At 37.2% G+C, this 26,309-nt stretch overlaps 1 protein-coding gene across 1 annotated transcript; it reads right to left on the minus strand.

The window, feature by feature from the left end:
• Window positions 1–13,997: 13,997 nt before the first annotated feature.
• Window positions 13,998–19,385, minus strand: LOC147840647 (uncharacterized). Its single transcript, XM_087284214.1, has 6 exons — window positions 16,245–19,385; window positions 15,510–15,604; window positions 15,346–15,396; window positions 14,895–15,270; window positions 14,617–14,790; window positions 13,998–14,512 (listed from the first exon to the last, which is right to left on the minus strand). The coding sequence occupies exons 1-6, from the start codon at window positions 17,134–17,136 to the stop codon at window positions 14,385–14,387; spliced, it is 1,716 nt and encodes a 571-aa protein (XP_087140340.1). The 5' UTR covers window positions 17,137–19,385; the 3' UTR covers window positions 13,998–14,384.
• Window positions 19,386–26,309: the final 6,924 nt, after the last annotated feature.

Raw genomic sequence — 26,309 nt, forward strand, 5'->3', positions numbered from 1 at the left:
AGACCTTAGCCCAGGTGGAGGAGTTCAAGTATCTTGGGGTTTTGTTCACAAGTAAGGGAAGGATGGAACATGAGATTGAAAGGCAGATTGGTGCAGCGGCAGCAGTAATGCGGTCAATGTACTGGTCCGTTGTGGTAAAAAAGGAGCTGAGCTGAAAGGCAAACCTTTTGATTACCTGGTCAATCTACGTTCCTACTCTCACCTATGGTCATGAGCTTTGAGTCATGACCGAAAGGACAAGATCTCAGATACAAGCGGCCGAGTTTCCTTAGCGGGGTGGCAGGGTGCACCCTTTTGGATGGTGGCTCTGGAAGGTAATTCGGATGCTTCCTGGACAGCTACCTAGGGAGGTGTTCCAGGCATGTCCCACCGGGAGGAGGCCTTCCGAAGGTGACTGCGAGTCACCACATCCCTAAGGACTGTTTGGCGAAATATTTGACTGCATGTCACTGCATATCAAACGACTGAAACGATATAACTAGAGAAATCTCCACTGTGCTGCTGAGTGAGATCGCAACCCAACAAATCTCTTTTTAAAAATTTCTTGACATTAAAATAGGACCCAAATTCCAGGCCCACTCGAGGCCGGACTCAATGTGATGTAGCAGTGGGGTTTTCTCTGCCCACTGAATTGACTGACAGATGCTATGTTTCTATAATAACATGTATACACGTCCACAGAACCTTTTCTTTGCAAATAAACTGAGATTAAAATATTTGTTGCAACATTTGTTGTGATTTTTATAAGTTTTATAGGTTTAAAAGTTAAATTAAGTTTATTAAATTAATTTACTTTTATAAGTGTTAAAAGTTAAAATATTTATTACAACTTTATACACTTTTTAAGTTTAAAACGTTTTTAAAACAGATAATTTTTGTAATAAAGAGAGTAAAATCACTATGTGAATCTTAACCGATATAATCGCCACGACCGCATGGTGTCAGTAAATGCCTATATGTGTGTGTGTGTGTGTTTACTGCAAATGGCATTTGTGTGAGACTCATCATTTCAGAAAGGCTTGAATAAACTCCATCACAACTATATCAAATACACTTACTTAGCATTTTTGACTAATGAGCTGTATTTCTGCTTCATCCAAGTCTGTCACTCTCACTGTGCTGTTTATCTGACATAACGCATGATGAGAAGCAGACACTCATGTGGGAACAGGGGGCAGGAAGAAGCCGCTCATTTGGATTTAAAGCCACAGTCATAAATGTTAGAGTAAAGTCTTCAACTCTTGAAGTTTTGATAATCAGTTTCATATTGATATCTACATATTTCAGATGACTAGATTATGTTTAAAAAGTGACCCATATATGATGTGGATTTGTATTTACACTAAGTTTGGCATAAAACCCCAGAAATATTCTGACCCACAAAAGCTTAGCTGACAAAATGGGAAAGCAAGCTTTAAAGGTCAGCAAAACATGAAAGTTCAGCATGACTCCACTGGTCTGAGCCATTCCATTCGGCACTGAAAAGTGTCATGTGATCACAGTTGGCGTCTACCTCAGTGTCCATCCATCTCTTTTTCAATAATGTACAACATGTATCGAGAGAAGAATATCCAATCTATCCACATACATGACAGACATAAATGCGCTTATCTTATTCTTATCAGATTCATTCCCACAAGGCCTGAAACTGATCTGAGAATATCAGAATCCATATGCTTTTTTTCTGCTCACACATTTGTTGGTTTTATGCAATCTGTGCCACATGGGAGGGAAAAAAAATCAATATTGAACATCTGAACCGTGTAATACAAATGCAATTATGCAACTTGTTTTTGCTCTGTAGTTTTTTTATCCTAAAAGGAAATGTCTTTACATTTTTTAAACGTGTATATCTACAGTGTCTTAATTTAACCCATGATACAACCAATGCAATCTCACAGCAATTTGTAACTTTTTGATTTAGTGGCTAATTTGTATTAATTTGATTATTAATCTAATTCATACAATTTAGTACGATTTGCTCATCATCCAATGACGGTTGGGTTAAGAGGTAGGGTGGGGTTGGGTGACTTTTTAAAATCCTTTATTTTTCGTATGACTGAACGAAATACTTACGATTTCTCATGAGATCAGGCTGGACACAATATCACTCCAATTTTATCCTCCTTACACTGGCTGCCTGTTAAGTTTCGTATTGAATTTAAAATATTGCTTCTTACCTATAAAGCCTTAAATAATCTAGATCCTGTTTATCTAACCAACCTTCTGTCTCGCTACATTCCAACCCACTCTTTAAGATCTCAAAACACAGGGCTTCTGGTAGTTCCTAGAATGGCAAAGTCAAGTAATGGAGGCCAGGCCTTCTCATTTATGACTCCCAAACTCTGTAATAATGTCTGAGGCTCAGACACACTCTCCCAATTCAAAACTAGATTAAAGACCTATCTTTTTAGTAAAGCATACACTCAGTGCATCATTTAGCGGTATGAAACATGAATGTGCTCCACACAGGTTTCTGCATCTTGTTTACATACACTATGAACAGCAGCTACGCTAATTATTCTCTTTATTCTCCATTCCCACCTGGGGATACTTATCCCGAGGCCCTCAGACTACGCAGCACCACTGATTCGGTCCAAGAACAGTGACGAGATGATCCCAAAGTTTCCATACCCTGGACCAGGCCGTATCCTGAGCAGCTACTGTTGTGGTCATGGAGGAGTGGAGAGCATGAGACTGATTCCTGCGACGCCCCAGATACAGATGAGTCTTTGCTGAGGTCCAGCTTCCAGCCTCGGTGCCTAGACTGCAGCTCTGCACAAGAAGTTTGGCCAGTGGACAATTGGTTGTGCCCAACTGAGCCTGGTTTCTCTCTAGGTTTTTTTTTTTTTTCTCTTTCGCCGATTGGTAAAGGTTTTTTTCTCGCCGCTGTCGCCACTAACTTGCATGGTTCAGGATCTGTAGAGCTGTGCATCGATGGATTTGCTCTTCAGTGTTTGGACTCTCAGTAGTGATTATTAAACCACACTGAACTGAGCTAAACTGAACTGAACTTAAACTCTGAACTGAACTGCACTGTTTCAATTTACTATGATCTTCTATGCGAAGCTGCTTTGACACAATCTACATTATAAAAGCGCTATACAAATAAAGGTGAATTGAACTGAATTGAACACAACATACCCTAATATCACTATGTGACCACATACAGTATACTGATATGATCACATATGCACGTCATGATTTTGCCAAGAACGATGCGATCCTGGATTAACATCTATGTCAATCCTGGAGCATCATTTTTGTTCAGAAATGTAATCCATACCTATTCCCTACCTCTAAACCCAACCATAACTGTAAATGATTCCCAAAAATCAGAGGGGATTAACAAATAACAGTCATGTAGAAGTACATGAACCTATCCATAAGCCTAAAATTAACATAAACTGTAAACGTATCCCTTAATTTTGATTAGCTGATTAGAATGTTGTTGCAGGATCAACATAGATGTTAATCCAGGAACATAACTTGCTGAAATCAGGTTGGCAGGTCACATATATTGTGGAAATAGCCAAAAACATGTGGTATGAATCAAAATGATCGATTTTCTTAGAATATTAAGATGATGATCCATCAAGATATTCTGTTAATCTCATATTATTAGTAATATGAATTGCATAGAAGTAATTTACATATAGAAAATGACACTTATATTACAGATTTTAGGACAGCATGCTGGCTCAGTGGTTAGTACTATCACCTCAAATTATAAATACTTCCGTACTATATCATATGCTAAAATCAGTATGCGAGCCTTGTATGTCCGAATTCATAGAATTCGAAAATCAGTATGTGAGATGTGCCCGGATGACTACTTACTACTTCCGGGGAGATTCTGAAGTGCGCATCCCATGCACGCTGTGCTATCCCATGATACCCCGCGAAAGAATTCATGAATGGGAGTGAAGCGAAGCAACTGACATGAGTAGGTCACGTGACATGACAAAATGGCATTGTAGTTTGTCTGAATTCCATTCATACTTTTCACATTTATACTGCATAGAACATACTTTTCTAATGGCTTAGTAGTACGTTTAAATTCAAATGTAGTACCTACTGAGTAGTAGACGGTTTCAGACGCAACCCCTCTAAATAATGCTTCGTCAAATCGCACTGGTCTTCTGAAGAAATTCACAACTTGGTCTTGATGGTGAATCTCCTCCAGAGATGACAGCGACTCTTTGTTTACAATTTTGTGGCCGTTAGAGTATTTGCTGTCATGTGACATCATGTGCATTTGACAGGACGGATTGAACCTCATGTTAATTTCATACAGATTACAAAACCAAAAAACTTTTGTTTTTAAGTGCTTTTGGTCCATTTAAAAGCAGAGATGTCAAGCTTTATGTGGGTGTATTTCTCATGTATGTGATTCCATTGTGTTTGTTGACCACATAAACTGTCACAAAAGCACACTGGTCCGAGCTTTTCCCCTAGAGAATCGTCAGTCTATCGTGATCGTTGATTGGCTCCTGTACTAGTAGGCCGAGCTTTATTTGCCATATTGACAGTTACACTTCTCCCCATTCAAAACTCTTTGAGTGACATGTCTTGTGTATTCTAGAGTCTTTGGCTGCAGTGACCCTATAAGAGACGAAAATAAATGAATTACAGATTTTAAAATAGTTATATCATGGCCAAATATACATCATTTGAAAACGTATATGTTTAGCTTTTTCAGTATAAATCACTGCAATTTCCAAGAATGGACCCTTATCTCTGGATTTCTTTGTCACATATTTGCTTAAAGATTATATTTTGTATTACAAACTGAAATACTGTAACACTTTCCTGTGAACCCTCTTCTTTCTTCCTCCTCTGCATTAGTCTAAAGGCAGACTAATATTTCATCGTATTATCAAAATGATGATGTCAGTGTAATTGGCTCTGCGTTCAGTTTCCGAGTGAAACCGCAGTGTAGTGCTAATGTCTGGGATTAAAGAGTCAGAACTGGAGACAGTGGTGTTTCGGTCAGTTGAGTGATGATGACAGTGAGATTGTGCTTTTGGACAGCGGCTCAGCTCGAAGGATTTCACATGATTAGCTAGAGCTTGGTAAAGAGAGCCTGTGGGTTTGATTTGAGCGTGGTGGTCTAAACTCTGGCCAGGGTGGAGCTCAATTCTGGCTGGCTTACAGACTATTGCAGCAGCAGGAGACCACTGGCTGTCAGTCTGTAATGAGATCTGCGTCAACGGCTTACACTTTCAGTGGATTTACTGCACTTTTTATGTCCATGTGTCAGGCATTATTCCTTTGCAAGAATGTTTCCTTTGTTTCTTACTTTCCAGTTCTTAATCTTTTATCTCCTTATAAGCTGCTTTGGATACAGGCAGCTTATGAGTTCTGTTAAATGCTCAATGTAAAAAGTAAAAAAAAAAGATTATGACTAAACATGATTACACTGTAATAAATATCTGTTAGTTGAAATCTGTTTATGGTTTATTTACGATTGTGAATCGTATTATGGGATATTGATATCTGTTCAGTCAACATTTTAACAAAGTGACTTTTAACAAAGTGACTTTTATTGACATTTTAGCAGTTTGAAATAATATAATGGTTAAGAAACAACATAAAGAGAAATAAGTCTGTAAAAAACAGAAATGTAGTGCAGTTTATTAAAATTATCACTCGATTGAATGGGTGTTATCAGTGGTAATCAGCTGATGGATATGGGCCAGTAGTGCCCTCTGCACCTTCTAGAAGGCTGTAATCATTCATGCACATGGTTAATCTACTTAAGATCAGATACGGCTGCGGACAGAAGTTAACGAAAATGATTTTGATTATTTATTTAATGTGTATTTATTTAATTTATTGTACTTTATTAATGTCTAGCCCTACCCCAACCCTAAAGGGGGGGGGGGGGGGGGGCTCAAGGAATCCAGTTTGAGACCTACACTCTACGTGTTCTAAACCTGGCTACATTTACATGACAACAATGTAGCCATTTTCTCTTAAGTTTTCTAAAAAGTTTCATGTCTACATGAAAACATTTTCGAAACTGTGTTTACACATATCTGTGAAAACGGGTAAAAATTTATTACACATGTCTAGCCAGTATTTCACTCTGTTAATAAACAGTACCTGTAGGGAAGTGCCATCGGTGGCTTAGCATTGGTGTGTATGTAAAATTTGGCGTGTATGTATGTAAAGTCTACACTTTTGGTTGTAATGTGAAGTAAATCCACGTTTTGCTGATGAGGAGCTAGCAAAGACTTGAGCAACAACAACTACTCTTCCATTGTTAAGTGTTTGCTTGCACCCGACATTAATCCACTCCCCTAAACACGCACACATGACATCCACATTTTCAAAGAATTTCAGTCTTCAGAGCTCGCTTGCGGGGTGAAACAGGCGTAATACACAAGGGTGAAGGGTTAAGAGGCTGGTGGAGTGCTGTTACTCTCAGAATATTGCAGCGCTATCAGCCATTCAGATTCAAGAACCAGACAGAACTGGTGTATAATTAAACATAGCATATTTTCACATTTTATAATGAAGTAATGAGGTTCCAAAAATGTAGATCTTGTAGTTTGACTATATTGACTATGTGTGTGCGTGTGCGTGTGTGTGTGTGTGTGTGTGTGTGTGTGTGTGTGTGTGTGTGTGTGTGTGTGTTTTACAGTTTCTTTCTATGGATTACATGGTTACATATTATTCACACAATAGCAGTGAGTTACTCATAATTTATTGATTCTCTTTGTTTATTCTCTCTACACTAGAGACTCACTAATTATTTATTCGGGAAGTCTTAACTAAAACATTTCAAACCTGTCAACCATTCAAACCATATTAATGTATTTCATGTATCAATATGCATATTAATGCTTTTCTTACACTTTTGGTCAAGTTTTGATAAGCAAAAGAGACTTATTTAATAAAAACGGCAAAATTCTTCATTTGAATGATATATAATAATGATTTAGGGCGACGTGGTGGTGCAGTAGGTAGTTCTGTCACCTCACAGCAAGAAAGCCGCTGGTTCAAACCTCGGGTTGGGTCAGTTGGCATTTCTGTGTGGAGTTTGCATGTTCTTCCTGCGTTCACGTGGATTTCCTCCGGGTGCTCCAGTTTCACCCACAGTCCAAGGACATGTAGTACAGGTGAACTGGGTAAGCTAAATTGTCCGTAGTGTATGAGTGTGAATGTGTGTGTGGATCTTTCCCAGATTGCAGCTGAAAGGCCATCCGCTGCATAAAACATGTGCTGGATAAGTTGGCAGATCATTCCGCTTTGGCGACCCCAGATTAATAAAGGGACTAAGCCAAAAAGAAAATGAATGAACGAATAATAATGATTTACAGTTTGCAGAACATAATACACTTGAAAATATATTAAATATGAAATCCACTGCTATTGTGAGATTCGTCATGTGTGTAATGCTCTAGAAGAATTATGATTATTTGCCCAAAGGGAATTATGTAATCCAGCGTTACACCATTCATCATTACAAAGCATCACAACGAACAATAAACGATTCCAAAGTTTTAGAAATTTATATCCGCAGTACATCTCCCAAGCACTGCTCACTCACATGAACATCAATTAAATCACCTGACATGTTTGCACTTTGTTTTATGCGTCATTTAACCCTTTCCTTGCATGATAGCTGAATCAGAAATGGAGCCTTTTAACCTCTTTTTGCTTCTTTCTTAATGCAGCCACCATTCCCAGAACCTTTTTATTGTGCATGCTATTGATCGGGAATTGAGTTTGGTGCAAGTCAGTGAGCAACACAAACAGAGCATTAAGCAATGGGCCACATTAGTGCTGCACGGCTCCTCTTTCTGCCAGGTGACACAGTTTACAGAGGCTGTAGTGAAGTGCTGGAGCTCTTTACTACACACTGATTGACTGCAAGTGCTTTTAAGAGCCCTGAATGAGGGGTCATTAGCGCCTGAGTGACTTTAGCAGAACAGACGTTTCTGCGGGATCTCATGGCCACTTCATGCTTCGGTTCAGACATGACAAACACAGCGCAGGCTATGACTCTTTTAGCCTATCGACTGCTAGATTAGAGAAGACCTGATCCAGCACAATCTAATAATGGCTGCTCGATGCGTGCACATGCGCAGAGCTGGGTCAAAATCAGCAACGTTATTAAATTAGAGTCTCGTCTGGGTTAAGATTTTGCAGTCGTGTGCTGGTTATGAGGTAAGCAAAACAGAAAGCACTATGTCAGTTCATTAATGAAGTAAACAAGTCTCCTGAGGCAATTACATGAGCTTGTAATGCATGACCATTTAGGAAAATGTATATTCAAAGTTTCCATTTGACGTCACAGCTGTTTTGTATAAGGTTACTGCACATTTTTAAATGTCAAATGTTTTAAAGGGCACCTATTTTACCTCTTTTACAAGATGTAAAATAAGACTTTGGTTTCTCCATAATGTGTCTGTAAAGTTTCAGCTCGAAATACGCATCAGAATCTGCTTATTTTGGTGTCTGAGTATACTGTAGCTGTATTGTAGGCTGTGGCTTTAAATGCAAATGAGTGGCTTCTCCCCACCCACTGTTCCCACGTGCATGTTTGCTTCTCAAGCCTTATTCACTCTACAAGCAACTCTCTGTGGCAAAGCGACAAGCGACCAATCATTTTAAAGAAGAGCGAGCTAGTTGCGGCGACCTCAGTCTACGCAAGCAACAGTGACTGTTGGTGACCAGGAGGCCGTGTTAAGAGATGCAACAAAGTTGAGAATCCTTCATCTTTATGCAAATGAAGAGCAACTTCTTTGAGCATGCTGTAGATCTACACAGATCTGTTTGCAGCAGGTCGCCACCCAGAGCGACAGGCAGCTACAAAGTCGCTGCTAGTGTGAGGCATCATCATGTGTTACGTCAGCTAAACAGGACAGTGAGAGAGGCAGACTAAAATGAAGCTGATATACAGCTCATTCGACAAAAATACTAAGTAAGTTTATTTGATGTATTTGTGGTGAAGTTTATTCAAGCCTTTCTGAAATGATGAGTCTCACACACATATTAGCATTTACTGAAAGCGGCCATGGTACTTATAGCGGATTATTTTACTGTCTTTATTACAAACATGTTCTGTTTTAAAAAGGTTTTAAACTTACATTTTTTTTGGAAAAAATATTTCAATCCAAGTTAATTTGCAAAGAAAATGTTCTGTTGACATGTATATTCATGTTATTAAAGAAACATGGTGTCTGTCAGTCAATTCAACAGGCGGGGGAAACCGCACTCCTACATCACATTGCAGTGGGCCTCAAAATCACCGGGATTTGGGTCCTATTTTAACATCAGGAAATAAAACAAAAAAAAGAGACTTGTGTTTATAACACTCCAATATGACTGTGGACACACTAACCCTACACACATGTCCAAACAGCTTAGAAAAGTTGATTTTCATCACAGGTGCCCTTTAAGTGAAGTTTTTTTGTAAACAATTTTCGAGAGGATCACGTGCTTATGATTGTTCACAGCTGTCCCAGCTTTAGCTCACGACCAATTATCCAATCAGACGATTCCTAACTCACTATAAAAAACAGACTTTTCTTTTCTCAATATTTTCATCTTAAAGAACCCCCCCACCCAACTTTCCCTCCTTCAAACGGGCGACACGGTGGCCAGTGATTAGCACTGTTGCCTCACAGCAAGAATGCTCTTGGTTTAATTCTCTTCCAAACCAAGCACCATTTCTTTGCAGAGTTTTGTTCATTCTTCCCGTGCTCCCTTGGGTTTTCCCCGGGTTCTCCGGTTTCCTACCACAGTTCAAAAACAAGCACACTAAACTTTTAATCCAAAATATTTATAGCCAAGGTCTGAGTACACCTCTTCTCAGCCATCCGTATCTGACACTTAGCTAAAAATAAGCAAGGGGGGAGTCATCGAGATCTACCTGTGCTCAAACTCCCCTCTCGCCCTGCAATGTTAGGGAGCCCAGGGCTCAAGGATCTTACAAGCACAGGGCACTCTTCTGGGACAGCATGCCAAACAAGCTTTATTATCAATCATCAACTAAGTGTAAACTCTTGAAAATGTTTTTGCGCAGGTAAGGGGTGTGCACTAACCTTTAATCAAATACTGAAAATGAAAATGGATTTGCTAAGAAACTTGGGTTAAAAGATCTGTCCCAACTCTGTGTAATCTAACTATACTTCAAAAAACAGTACACTTTGTATCTTTTATAGCATTTTGAGCTATGGAAATTATTAGGCTACAGTAACTTAGCTCTAATTCCGGTGTCCTGCAGATTTGACCTCCTATTTCTTTCAACACACCTGTCAAGAAGTTTCTATTAATCCCAGAAAGAGCTTTATTAGCTGGTTCAGGTGTGTCTAACTGAGGTTGGAGCTAAACTCTACTGCACACTAGCCCTCCAGGACAAAGTTTGGGCACCCCTGCTCTAATTATGGCCAGTTTCCACTGAGTGGTACAGTATGGTATGGTACGGGTCGGTACGGGTCACTTTTATCAGGCTTGCATTTCTACTGACAAAAAGGTACCAATGGTCGATGTCATGCTTGTTTAAGGAAATATCAAAGTAAAGCTGTACAGGTTGTTCACATATCATATAAGCGCAAAACAGACACTTTATACACATAAATACATGTGTATAAATGTTCATTACTCAACCTTCTATGAACAGAATTTAATTATAACTGCAGATTAATAACAATGCGAAACAGCCTACTGTAATGTCTGCAATTATATAAAATAAATAAAAACATACAGTGCCTTACAGTCTCCGATATGTTACCAATTACAGAAAAAAACTACACACAGAATACATTTAGTTCTTATTTGGGTTCAAAAACAACACACAACATAGGCCGGTCAGTGCAAACCTCTCATCTGTCTTTTTAATCTTCAATAGCACATGTAACCTTTAGTTATAAAGTAATTCTGTCATTCCGAGTTCTTAATAGTCCAAAAGGTGATAATAATTAAACATGGCAGTTTGTTCGTGTATTAGGCCACTGAAAGAATCATTTGCTGCTTTGTTTTGTTGGGCTCCTCCTTTCTTTGCTCATTACTTTCACGTTTGTCTGTTTCTGAAAGGACCGGGTGTCAGGAGCACTTCAATATTCAAGTGCATGTTATTATCATCAGCTCAAGAAGTTTGTTATTTCGAATATAGATGTGCGGTAAGCGCAAACGAAAAAGGAAAGCCGCTTGCGCTTTAGATTGCCTTATAAACAACTGCAGGGCACAGGGTAGTTTTGCTCTTCTTATTGGCTTTGTGGTTGTTCATCAATACAACGACAAGGTTTGTTTAAGCTCAGGTCGACCATGCCTCGTTATTATATGTATATATTATTACGATGTAATGTCTCGGCTGTGTTTTTAAAATTGTTTTCATTCTCATTGCTTGTGCACAAGCTAGTGACGTATCTCTGTAAACCAATAGCATTCAGTTGCGCATCTTGCTCTGCAATTTGGTACCCTTTTGTTGTAATAGTTTCCCTTCCGAAAGGGTAACCAAGAAGTTGTACAGTACGGTTTGCTTTTAAGTACCTTTTAACAGTGGAAACGGCCATAAAAGCATACCGAATCTTACTGTACCACTTAGTGGAAACGGGCCATAATGGATCTCGCTATACAGCAGCATATTTACCCAGTTTAGTGGCCATCCTGTCACATAAGCCGCTGCATAACAAAGCAAGACCTTACTACGCTGGCTGCAATTTTAGCTATATTCAATGAAAGTATTTTTTACTAAATTACAAAAAGAAAAAATATGACAAAGAAAGTGCTTAATATGACTATAGTTGGCTCAAAATGACTATAGTTGACCCAAAACAATCTAAACACCCTCTCAATTTATTCACACTGAAGTAGTTTTAAACTTCAAGTCAATTGAATAAAAACAGCAGCCATTGACATCAACAAAATATCCTATGAAAGTCAATAGCTGTTTCTTCTTACAGTCTTCAGAATATCTTGCTTTGTGTTCGACAGTAGAAAGAAACTAAAACAGGTTTGGAATAAATTGAGGGCAAGTAAATGACAGAATTTTCATTTTAAATTTTAGGTAAACTCTCTCTTTAACCAATGACCTAAGAACAGATTCAAGCATTTGCACACTGAATTAAAACATGAAGTAAAGTGTTTGTTTGTGTGTGATTTGGGTTCAGACAGAAGCACCCTAAGGGAGTAAGTGGCCTCTTTAAATGCCAGATGTGTCATTCATAATCTCGCTGTGTCAGATTGATAACAAGGACATGCTCCAAGGCCTGTGTTGGTGACGACACTCTGAGGTCAGTGCCAGTGCAAATGAAATTTCAGGCCTAAATAAACAAGCCTCTCTGTATCAACACTAACTTATCACTATGAGAGATCTGCTCATTAAAATATGGCATTTCTAGTCTTCGATCCAACACTGGTTTTACATTAGCAACAACTGTCAAATACAGATTGAGAATGCCATAGTTGAAGGGATAGTTCAACCAAAACTGAAAATACTGTCATTTACTTAACCTTCACTTGTCACAAAACTGTCTCAGTCTCTTTCTTCTGTTGAACACAAATATTGTGTAAAATGTTGAAAACCTGTAACCATTGACCTCCATAGAATTTGTTTTCCCATATATATATATATATATATATATATATATATATATATATATATATATATATATATATATATATATATATATATATACACATACATATATACATATACATATATATACACATATAAGAGGAGAGGATGATCTGTTACTGCCATCTCGTGGTTAAAATGGAAATTACGGCAAAAACTTAAAAAGGGGCAAACACTAAAAAAAGTTTAAGTGGCCAAAAATAATTGCACAAGGCTATTGGGGTCAGAAAATCTTAAAAATTACAATAGCCTACATCACAACGTTTAAAGGGGTTTCAAGAAAAAAATTGCAATTTTCATACAAAACAAAATCAGATTCTCTTCATTCATTCGTTTTCTTTTCAACTTAGTCCGAAAAGAAATTATTAATCGAGGGTTGCCATAGTTAAAAGAACCGCCAACTTATCCAGCATGTTTTACGCAGCAGATGCCCTTCCAGCTGCAACCCATCACTGGGACACACCCGTACACTCTTATTCACACACATACACTATGGCGAATTTAACATTCAATCCACCTATAGCGCATATCTTTGGACTGTGGGGGAAACTTGGAGTAAACCTACGCGAACACGGGGTGAACATGCAAACTCCACACATAAACCTCTTAAACATTGGTATATGTACATGCTGAATAACTGATATCTGAAATCACAGTCCTAATGTTCAAATTCAAACACTTTATTTTAAAGATCTGAGATGAATTATCTGCTGCTGCTTTCAGTAGTATGGTAATAAATGTCACGTAAAATGTCACATTATTAGCATTTAACACTGAATAAAGCACATGAGCTGTACCTGAGGGGAAGGCTGTTTACCTGTGAGAAATAGAAGCCTAAAATTTCAGGTCTCGGTTACTAAAAAAAAAAATTTAGATGTCAGGTGCCTCACCTTGAATGCAGAAAACAGTCGTAGTCACCATCTAACCCTATCCGTAGTAAATATACAGCTGACTGGGTGAGATCTCTGTGGGGAGTTCTGTTTAGGCATTTGTAAAGGGTCTGTTGGTAAAGTTTTTTCCTCGCCAATGTCGCCTCTGTCTTGCTTGGTTTGGGACTTGTGGAGCTCCCCATCGTTGGATTTGGTCTTCTGTGTTTTGGCTTTAAGCAGTGACATTCACATTACACTGAACAAAACCGCTTCAGTCCAGTTGTCACAGTTGAAGTTCAGTTTATTTTGCTAGAACTATGTAAAGCTGTTTAACACAATCTACATTGTAAAAAGCGCTCTAAAAGTCAAAATGAATGGAATAAGTTGTGAAGAATACAGGCATCACTGCCATTTTGTAAAACCTGAAACAATATAACGCCATTGTTTGGCAACTTCAACTGCTAGGTGAAGACAGGACAGTTCAACAATTTAACTATAGGAGTGCATTAAGTTAATATTGAACGAAATGAAAACACTTTATATGTGAAAAGTATTCATTTTTATTCATTACATACAGAACAAGCATTTATTTACAATCTCCAAAAATAAACAAAAAATCTTCTTCTCTTCATCCAGATACAAACGCCGGCCCCCTTCAGCTCCTCCTCTTTATCAACCACAAACACCGGCCCCAAACAGCTCCTCCTTTCCACGCAACCACAAACACCAGCCCCATTCAGCTTTTTCTCTTCGTAAAGCCACAAACTGCCCCATGTTTGTGGCTTGACGGAGTTTTTGGCTGAATATAAAAGAGGAGCATAGTGTTAGTGGCTGGATGAAGAGGAGGAGTTCGGTGTTAGTGGATCGATGAAGAGGAGAAGTTTGGTGTTGACGGCTGGATGAAGAGGCTGGATGTTCTGATCTTAATCTTTTCGTCTGTTGTTTGGCTTCAGGATGAAGACCTGGAACCATCTCTGGTGAAGGATCTCGTCAAGTAGAGGCCGCTTGTCTGGCTTAGTCTGCAGACACGAGCAGATCAGATCTACGGCTTCTGTGAAGAAAGAAGGGGGAGATGTCAGGTTATTAGAAAACTTTACGGTTGGTGTAAATGATCACATGTTTTAAGATCCTGTTTCATCATCCACATGCTCTCACCTTTGGATAGGTCTTCAGGCTGCCAGGTTCTTTTGACAATCTTGTGGAGCTCCATATGAGGGTAGTGTCCACACAGCATCCTGAACAACAGTTTGCCTAAAGAGTACACGATTGCAGGCTTGGCGTGGAACCTTCCCTTCTGATAGAACTCCGGGGGAATACAAGCTATTGAGCCTGGAAGAAAGAGAAAGATTTAGTCCCAATGCAGTTAGCTTTTTCGCTAAATATCCATATCAACAAAATAACTTCACATAAATTGTGGCCATTATCATACATACCCCAAAATTTTGTATAGCCAGAATCCTTAATGAGGCTTCCCGTGCCAAAGTCCATCAGTTTGACCTGCAAGGTGTGGGGGTTGATGAGCAGGCTCTCCAGCTTGATGTTATTGTAGACTCCCCTTTCGCAGCATGCGTTGGCAGCAGTGATCACCTGGTGCATCACCACTCGTGCTTTCGCTTCGCTGATTTTGTTCCCACAAGAGGATACAAACTGGTCCAGGCTCACAGCTGATTTGGGATGCTCCAGCACCAGTATGTATCGGTCTGGTGCCTCATACCAGTCCAGCAGCTGTATAACTTGAGGAACCTTCGGACCTCTGCTCATCATAATCATCAAACCGACCTCTCGTGGAACAGTCTTGTCAGATGGTTCCTGCAGGAGAGATAATAGACGTATTAGTGAGATGTGATTGAACTATTTTTAACAATGTTGCGAGTGTGTACTTACAATCGTGATCCTTTCCATTGATTTGCTCTTCTTCACGCATTTGATATCCACCTGTTGACCAAGAGAAAGCAAAAGTTAATACACACGATCCAGCCATGCGGCATTCGTCAAATTTACATTTCAAGGGAAAAGCCCAAAATCTTTTTGTTATGTCTGAAACAAACCATTCGGCAATCCGACAGACGAATTCCATCATAGATGACTCCTGTTGATCCCTGACCAATCAAGTGATGGATTTTATAGTCCTGGGAGATTCTACCTGTAAATAAAACAAACAAACAATGAAGTACATTTATAGCATAAACCATCAAAATCTGAGCGAAGATTGCTTTAGAATAGCTCTATTTTAACAAACTATTATTATTGAAGGTGCCTTATAATGGACTGATTCAATCAGATCAGTTGTTCTCTGATATCTATATTATAGGTATATTATGGCTTAGGTATGTTTAAAAATCTGCTCATATATTATTACATCCTGACACATAACTATATAGGAACTTTCTACTGTATGGATAGCAGATGTTCAGTGGTTTAAATAATCTCAAACACTTAACATCAGTACTTGCTGATATATAAACCTGGTCAGATTCACAAAAAAAAAATCTTGATTAACTAAAGAATGATTACGATTCAAAATGCTTTAGTGCAATTCTCAAAAACACTTCAGAAATATTTTCTTTAAGGAACATTTTTTTCTCATGAATACAGTTAAGTTATAGTATAGAGCTATTCATAATAACATATTCTGTAATATGATATTTTTATAATATGTTCACTCACAACTTAAGTAACTATCATTATCATATGCAGTGGAGTAAAAAGCTCAATATTTTGTTTGGGATTGTTACATAACTTCCAGTGAAGTACTTCAGGATAAAAACACCTGATAAACTGACCTGTATTTCCTTCCCAGTTAAATGTGGTTTCCTGTTCTGTTTTCCAAAAATCCGATGAGGAAGATGTGCTGTCCTCGGACACGCTGGAGTCCTCACTGGAAGCGTTTTCCTCATCGTTGTGGTGTTCAGCGGTCAGCGAAGACTCACAAGGGTGCCTACTGTGCACTGAAGCGCGGTCAGATTCGCTGATCCCCGCGGTACCAAGCGAAGACGCACAAGAGTGCCAACTTAACACTGATGCGCGGTCAGATTCACTGATAACCGGGGTGCCAAGCGAAGACGCACACGAGTGCCAGCTGTGCACTGAAGCGCGGTCGGATTCGCTGTTTCCCGCAGTGCTAAGAGAAGATACAGAAAAGTCCCAGCATTCAGTGTCGTCGTGCCGTTCAGTTTCTGTTGACGGGGTCTTCACAGGGGTCTGGATAGACACGCGCCTGTTAACCCGCTCGTCATGAACTGTCCTCGGCGACACACACGCAGCTTCACCGTCAGGGGATCTCTGAGGCTGTGGGCTGCTCAGCTGGCCCTGTGGGGCTCTGGTTCTAGTTCTCTTGAATTTCCGAGAAAACCATTTCCAGAGCCTCTTAAGTTTCTTCTCTCTTGTCTGTGGTGCTGGGCTTGGTGAAACACCAGCTCCAGTGTGAATGTGGGAGATGAACGTAGCGTTGCTCGGTCCGGCTTCGTCATCAGAACATCTCCGGTGCTCGAGGTCGCCCTCGGATGTGCACTGGTTCTGCTGGACTTTCCCGGATTTCCGAGAGGCCCAGTTACAGAACTGTTTTACTCTCTTTCTAACTCGTCCCATTGTTCTATGTTTCTTTCCAAACTCGAGAGAATTGTTATCAACGGCGAACTGAATATTTGTTATATCACGATCAACTGAAAACTCCATAAATCAGACGTAAAACGCAGATCTATAGTGATTCGGTACAACTCGCTCGAGATGTTGCAAGAAAATGAGCCGGTATGCCGTCTACATCATTATAAGAACTACGATGGAACGTTTGACGTCATGGCTCATTTGCATACAGCAGCGCAAGGCAGCGCCATTCAAAAGAAAACAGATGTTTTCTACCGATAATGTAAATCTTAGCTGTGTTTAAACACATTTCGTCTTCAAATCTACTTTAAATCGCATTACCTAATGCAGGATAACATTTTAGATGATAACTTGTTGCAATAAAAACATTATCACATTTATTATGACTTGATTCACTCATCAAAGTCTCTATTTTCAACTGTATGTAAATTTAAACAAAATCTGACTTTTACATTTACATTTAACATTTAATTTCACTTAGCTTTTAATATATAAAAAAGCAAAGGTTACATTAAATTTGAATTGACAATCTCGAAACCATCCTATTCATTCTCCCTCTCTTCTCAGATGGGATGGCGGGCCAAATCAAAGTTTACCATGGGCCAACTTTGGCCGTGGTTTGGACATCTCTGAACAATTGTTATTGTGGCTGACATCAATAAATATTCTTAATAATAGGAATTAATCCGCCACATCTTTGAACTGTGCAGAGCTGTAGCTGCTTTACTGGGCTTACAACGCTACTGTATTTCAATACTACTCATTATGGTGGTATTTTTTACAGCAATATTTTTTCTGAGGTGGTACTTGATGAAAAAAGTTTGAGAACCACTGGCCTACTTCATTAGCAGCCAAAATTGTCAAGCAAAAAGAAAATACTATTGCTATTTTAAAACACTTTTACTAATGTTGTTATTGCTCTTTATGGACTTAATTATTACCTATGACCCTTGCTTGTGAATATAAAAACAAATGTAAAATGTATGTGCAATGTATTCATTTATTATAGAATTATTGCACTCTTAATTGAAATAGTCAATGATTAGAGAAAAAACACGAATCTATTTGTGTATTGTTACAGTTTGAAAGCACAAGTGTGCTATAAAAACAACCATGCACAGTCTTATAAACCATTTGCATATAAAACTACATTGTTGCACAGGTTCACATCTACATTGTACCGTCAAAACAGAAAAGCCACCGCCAATTCACAGACTTTACATTAGAGCTAGTATTTTAATTACTTCCTTTCATTAAATAGAGTATTTTAATATCTCAGTGATGACTAAACTGATGATTTTGCTCACAGAACAAGATTATGAAGCCATCTACAGAGTTCTTCCTCTATTTTAACTAGATATAGTCTAGCTACATACAATAAGACAATATGGAAAAGAGAGACTGACTGAAAATGTGATCTGCCTTCATTTCTGTATTGGTTTGAAGTGTATTTTAGGAAATTCCCTCATTTGCTCAAAGCCTTTATAACTGATTATTATACATTATTATATTACACATAGTATATTTTGTATAAATATAGCACAAAAGGGTAATTACAAAATTGCATAAGTACAAAATAAGTTTCTGTGTTGCACAGCAACACCCAAAAATTAATTGTATTTGTCCAAATTAAGGTTTGTTTAAAGCCAAAAATCCTCACAATAAGTAAAGATTGGGTCCCAGGAGGACATTTTCTACTGTAAATATGTCAAAACTTATTTGTTTGATTAGGAATGTGTGTTCTAATCTCATTTGGACAACTTTAAAGGTGGTTTTCTCAATATTTAGTTTTGTTTTTGTTTGTTTTTTACACCCTCAGATTCCAGATTGTCATATATCTAGGCTAAATGTTGTCCTATGCTAACAACCGTACATCAGTGGAAAACCTTTTTTTTTTTCAGGCTCATCTTTCAAAATTTGACCCTCATCACAGTTTTGGGGGGATTTTCCTGCTTACTGTCCTGATACTGATTGTCTTTGCATGTCATTCATGTATGACTGTAATAAAAGCTGACAGTAGTTTGCAGCATACTGTGGTGTATGGTTTTAGATGACAGGATTAATTACATGCAGCATTAATATTACACACACAGCTGTGTTTAAAGTTCAGATGGCTCTGATGTTGAATGCTGCTGGTCAGTTCAGGTCTTTGTCCAGTAGAGGTCAGTCTGTCGTGTTCATCAGAGCCAATTATTAATGTAGATGGAAATTTGTAAACTTGACAGTTCGTATTCACAAAATGAGGGGAAACACAAATATGATTTAACTTCTAAATGTGAAAACTGCTCCTGCATTTTAGCATCTGTATTGCTTAATCTACATATTGTAATAACAAAAAAATAATAATAATATCAAAGAAATTGTATTATATTATATTGAGTGTCTTAAATAAGTAATTTCAAACAAAAGATTTTTCATATACTCCACAAGAGCAAATAATAACATTTATTAAAATAACACACTCCTAAATCTTCGCCTGGTTGATTCAAAAGTGTCCCCCACTTAAGTGTCCCCCCACTATATATATATATATATATATATATATATATATATATATATATATATATATATATATATATATTGCATGTGTGGAAGTAAACACTAAACTTCAAGCAATCGTTGAAACAAGGGAAAGATCATCTTGACCATATAACATGGCAGCTATTCAATGCATTTAGGCATGTAGACATGGTCAAGACGATCTTCTGCAGTTCAAACCGAGCATTAGAATAGGGAAGAAAGGTGATTTAAAGAGCACCTAGGTTACCCCTTTTTTCAGATTGAATATGAGTCTTTTGTGTCTCCAGAATGTGTCTGTAAAGTTTCAGCTCAAAACACCCATCAGATTATTTATTATACCTTTTATAAGATTCTATTTTAAAGCGGTTTTGTTGTACTGCGCCTTTAAGGCTAGTCCTCCCCGCCCACCGTTTCTGCGTGCCTTAATCTCCTCCCTCGGCTGCGTCAGACAACAGACAGACCTAAAGAAGGACGATCTCACATAGCGTTTGTTAGAGATACTACAGTAAGAACTTTACCAATGAGTATTTGATGCATTTGTTGTGGACTTGCAACGATGAGTCACACACAATGTCATTACGCACAGTTCACGCACACACACAGATACACACACATACACAGCACAGACACACACACAAGGGCGTAGGTTTGCGCTTGACATTGGTGGGGACTGGGGAGGAGTCACCCCCGCCAAGAATGAATATTGTTTATATATATATATATATATATATATATATATATATATATATATATATATATATATATATATATATATATATATATATATATATATATATATATATATATATATTGCTATTTATTATTTAACTGCTATTAAAATGTATTATTAAGTAATCCTCTCTTCTTACAATTTATTAAGTTAAATTAAATAGTTATGCGTGTAGCCAAGGGGGGTCAGGTGGTTTGAAAGACCAAACTACTGTGCGTGGACTGAGTGATTTTACTTTTATAGTGACAAATACGTTCTTTTCATTGCCTTTAAAGTGAAATAACTGGACATAAATATACAAGGCTGAGAAAAATGCTCACTTTACATGGCATTCAGAGGTTTTGGCATCTGTACTGTACTTTATTTCTTTATTCTAATTTAAAGTCCTAATTTCTAGATCAAAGTATTTTTATTATTTATAAAACTGTAATAAAACTTATAGTTTAAATGTGTAAATAAAGCAATTTGACAAAATGGCAGGAAATAGTTTTGGTACATTAAAAAGTGTAGTTGTAATAACTATCCAACAAGATTATCCAGCAAAAATTAGTTCTTAATATGTCACTAAAATGTCATATTTAAACCTCGATTAAACAGAAAATCAGGTGAATAACTGCAAAAAGGTTCAGTTTTTCAAAAAACAAATAACCCCTTTCAATAAGCTAGCTACAGGCCTGAAAGTGTATGTTAAATTAATGTTTATTAACTGATAAAGAGAGAGTTTAATAAAGACTTTCGTTCATTTTTCGTACAAATTAAACATGTCTCATAGTATTATTAAAAGATGGAGCACAAGCTTTAGTTTTTCTGACAAATTGTTTCAACCAAAATTGGATATGTTACTGTAAGAGATTAGGAGAACTGGCACCAGGGGCGCAACTGCACATTTAATGATGAGTATGCGGCTTCAACTTTTGCGCGCCCCCCTTCAATCCAACAATATTTTATAACAAGCAAGTGATAAAATGTGGAAAATATTTCCATCAATAAATTAAAGATATTTTTTAATAAAGATATCAATATGCTTCAAAAAATACAGTTTCACAGTTCTGAACACAACTGAAATAGTATGAAGTAGTAAAAGGTATAATTACATTAAGCATGTTAAGTCGCAAAGAAATGCATCTCATACCACCCCAAATTTCTTCTCAATTTATTTTTCCCTCACTAAATGATTATATCATCTTGACTAGCCTTGCTTTTGTACTTTTTGTACTACATTTGTCAAAACAAAATGATAGACATGGGAGTCCTAAAGTTACCAAAAGGCCTGAAGAATCAATATGATACATAATAAATTCATAAAAACATGTATATGGTATGAAAAATGGGGGTGGGGGGGTGGAATGATTTTTAATTTAATAAAATACAATATTATACGCGTATAAAATGCTAAATAATATATATATATATGTGTGTGTGTGTGTGTGTGTGTGTGTGTGTGTGTGTGTGTGTGTATATGGATATATATATTATTTGAAACTTTTAATATGAATAATTTCAAAAATAGTTTTGGCACAATGGCAATATATAAATATATAAATATATATATATATATATATATATATATATATATATATATATATATATATATATATATATATATATATATATACACCCCCTTTTTGCGCCACTGTACACAACACGTTAACGTTAATTACAGACATTGCTCTTGCTCTTGCTCTTGCGGTTGTCAGTTCTACTGTAGCCTTATTTATTTTCTATAAAACAAAATATTATATAAAACACAAGCCTGCCTTATTGATTTCAACTTAAAAATATTAAACATTGATTTGGAGTTGTTCTTAAAGGGACAGTTTACCCCCAAATCAAATTGTACTATTTACTCAGGCACATGTGATTTAAAACTTTTGTTAGTTTCTTTCTTCTGTTGAACACTAAATGCCATATTTAGAAAAAAGCTGAAACCTGTAACCATTTATTTCAATAGTAGGAAAAACAAATACTATGGAAGTCAATGGTTACAGGTTTCCAGCTTTCTTTAAAATATTTTCTTTACAGAAGATAGAAAGAAAAACTGGTTTGGAATAAAGGAAGGGAGAGTAAATTACAGCAGAATTTTCAGTTTTGTGTGAAAGAAAACCTGTTTTTTGTCTTCTGCTGTTAATTACTCACTGTAAATGATATTTAGAACCATTGCTGGAAACAAACCGGTGCCTGGCCAAAGTGACATTTTACATATAAATGTGCAATTTACCACATAGCATTCTCACAGTATGGAAAGTATTAATTGCTATAGTGTTACTATGCTAATAAATATGTGAACATCCATATTCTGTCATTGTAAAATTACATTTGTGATCCAACAGGAATAGTGTTTTTGAAAATGACACAGTATTATGGTGACATTTGAATAAGTATTTGATATAGGCTTAATATTGACATTGCCGTTTTATATTTCTAACATACAGGGCCATTGGAAAACCACACAGCTACACTGAAGATGGGAATCCTTGAAACAGTTAGCATCAGGAGCATGATGAAGTTTAAGAACCCTGTCAACAGTGCTGAATGTCTGCTGTCCTGGAAGAGGAGATGGTGCTCGACAATAGGACGCTTTATCAGTGCATCGTTTGTGCTTTTGGATTATAGTATCTACTCAACCTGGAATACAATGACTAAATAGGTTTACATGGTAAATATTTGAAAACAGATGCAGCTTTATGTGCTTGAAGTTCCTCTTGAAGATTTTTTTTTTACTTTTCTTGAAACTTTTGTGAGTTTTTTTTTTTTTTGTTCTGGAATCATCTGTGTCAACTGGGTAAAGTAACCCATTGTTTAGATTTGATAGTGCTTTTGACAATTTTAATATTCATTTATTAATTTTCCTTCAGCTTAGTCCCCTGTTTATCAGGGGGAGCCACAGCGGAATGAACCGTTCATTGTTTATATGCAAATATATTAGATGTTTAATTTTAATGAATGGGTTTAACCATTAAAAATGTGATTTTCATAAGTTCAGATTATCTTTTGTAGAATGAAAGTATTCAGGTTTTTTTTTTTTACATTTTTATTCCTCACGTACGAGCAGGCGCAGCCATTTGATCTTTTTGGCTGGAGATTTCCACTCTCATTCACTTCCTTTGATTTTTAGACGTTAAAAACTGTTTGTTTTGATGCTTGATGTTGCAATCTGATATTTTCTTAATATATTATTCTGCTTTGTCTATAGAGTCATAAACACACTAGTTTGTAGAGCAAGTAGTTTGTCTGTTTTCCGCTGTTTAATATTCCCAGTCATTTCTCCCATAGGGCACTGAATCAGATGTTCGAAAACAAATCGGAAAAACTTCCGCCTTAAAGAATGAGGTCAATATTAGGAGAAATTAAATGCTAGAATCTATACGGTATACTTTGTTGAAATGTGTAATGTATTTGTTATTCTAAAGTACTTTAACAATAGTGTCTCTTTAATAAAAATAAATAAATAAATGTGGCAGTGTTTAGCGTATTATGATTTTGTTTATTCTATTATTAATTTTCTTTTGGGACAACGAGGAATAAACAATTCAGTAAAGTTGCTTTAGCATTGTTTACCAATATACAATTAACCAATATACATTTTTAAATTAGGTGAAACCAAAAAAGCTTGTTGCACACAATCTAAAACATTCAATTGGGCCAATAACATGATTGGGCAGACTTGATGGGTTTTTTTATTGGTTCAACACATTATTTCTCATTGAGCCAATGTTGACAGGCTGTTGCCACAGTTGAATTTAGATGTGACCAGTCACTAGAAAATGTAGTTTGGGTAGTAAATTATATTTAAATTTATTTCAATAAATATTATATTGATTCATTTTTTACAGCGTATAAATAATTAGAATTTATATTTATAACATAATTGAAAATATTATTCTATCAAAAAATTGAATAAATTATTTAAACATTTGTTTTATTTATTGTATGTTTTTTTTATCATTATGATAATTATTATTATTATGGCTTATTTTATTATAGTTTTAATAGTGCAATTAGTGGTGGATTGTTTTGAAAATCAGGTTAAAAGGGTAAAAATAATTCCAGAATTGTTACTTTTATTTATTAATTAGACCTTGATAAAAATATAACATAATAGAGGAAAAGAAAATAATTGCAGCCTCTTTTATGTGTAATAAATAACAAATTTATTAATTGATTGATTTATTTAGAATGGTTGCTTCCGCGAATCCTGCGACTTCCACATCTTCAGGTGATTCTGATGTAAATCTGCCGTCCAGAATCAGCTGGTTTGTCTTAGTCGGGCATCTCTGCTGAGACCAGTCCACTATGGGTGACCCTACCGGTATCTGTGAAGTACCAGTGGCGAAGCTCTCAGCATCACTGATGCACACAAGCCCTCACAGCACGTCAAGCTGCAAACCACGTGAGGGACCCTAACCTAACCTACCCTAACCTAACAGACACCGCAAACCACTAAACGCATCGAAACTCTCAGAAGAGTCCAGCGAGCGACCAGCAACACGAGAACAACTGCTCAGAAAACCTCGACAACCGTGCAGAAAACCACCTGAAACATCCTGAAGACCACCGAGCAAACCAAGAACTTCAAGTCAACAACACCAAGAATCAATAAAAACAACCAGTTGATGAAACAAAACATGCAAAAGGAAACTTACTGTGAACTTGCTCTACAACTATGTACACTATATACATACGCAGGCCTGCAGTGTGGTTTGGGACACTGTGAAGACTCAGCGTCTGGCCCTCTTTCTGCTGGGCTTCTCAGGCTGTGGCTCTCCACTGATGTCCACATGGACTCGAGGAGCCATGCTGTCTGGTCTGGATCCATATCTGCGTTCTGTAATGAGGATTCGTCCATCAGCCTGCACCGTCTCCTCCATCACAGGACACCTGAGCGCCTCCCACAGCCGCTGCTTGATCTCCAGGCCCAGCTGAAGGCTGTAGGGACGACTCTTGATCATGGGCTCGACCACAGAGCGGTAGATGTCCTGGTAGGCCTGAATGCTGTAGCCATGGATAGAGAGTGGCTCCTCCTGCTGTCCCACGTCCACTGAAGGCACTGAGGATGCTGGACGGATTTGGGGAAGGACAGCTGCGTTCTTCAGGTGATGCTCCTTCAGACCTGGGGAAGAGATACAGCTGTAAGTATGATCCAACCTGATCACAGCTGCAGGATCCTGAACGGACGGGACACCCTCCAGCAGGAAGTCCTTTAGGTGTGCTGGAAGACTCCTGATTCGTCTGAGGCGCCGCTGCTCCATGAATATCAACTTTCCAAATCAGACAATCTGATGAAACTTGTCAAAGTGAAGAGTTGAAAGAGCTCAAGTGATCAGATTCAGAGAGATGTGTTGATTTCAGTGTAAACTCAGGTTGCCGTGGTGACAGAATATTGGAGTCATTTAAATGTAAACAACACTTGATCAGCAGAAAGTCAATCAGAGCAGTAGAGGAGTTCTTCTATATTGCTTCTCTATTACACATTGTGTCATTTTTACATTATAAATAAGTAAATAAAGTGTGAACTAAACAAAATGTGTAATACAGAAACATTAACACTTTCAGTTAAATTTGATTAAAATCAGTTGGGGTAAGCAGATATCCTGATAATTATCATTATTATTTTTTATCATAGCCAGATCTAGATCCCAAAACAATAATAAAAACGAAAACATACATCAAATTTTGTCTTTTATTTATTTATTTATTTTCATAATCAATTTTTATCAAATTTTGTTGCAATCAAACTTTATTTAACCAAATTTCAAATACGTTTTTTTAATCTGATCATACTTTTGCATTAATTATTTCAATATTAGATTATATAAATCAAAATTACAGAGTAAATAAAATGATTGTGGACGCTGACAATTAAATATTGACTCAACAAATGACTTCACAATAATAAGCCCCAAACGAAAAAAAATCCACATTATTAATTTTAGCTGATGGTCTGAAGTAAAAATGAAAAATATTCATTCACCAAACATAAAACTGCGTTGGTAAT

The sequence above is a fragment of the Danio rerio genome, chromosome 15 (genome assembly GCF_052040795.2).
Source record: "Danio rerio strain M-AB ecotype USA chromosome 15, GRCz13ab, whole genome shotgun sequence".
In the NCBI taxonomy this organism is placed as follows: domain Eukaryota; kingdom Metazoa; phylum Chordata; class Actinopteri; order Cypriniformes; family Danionidae; genus Danio; species Danio rerio.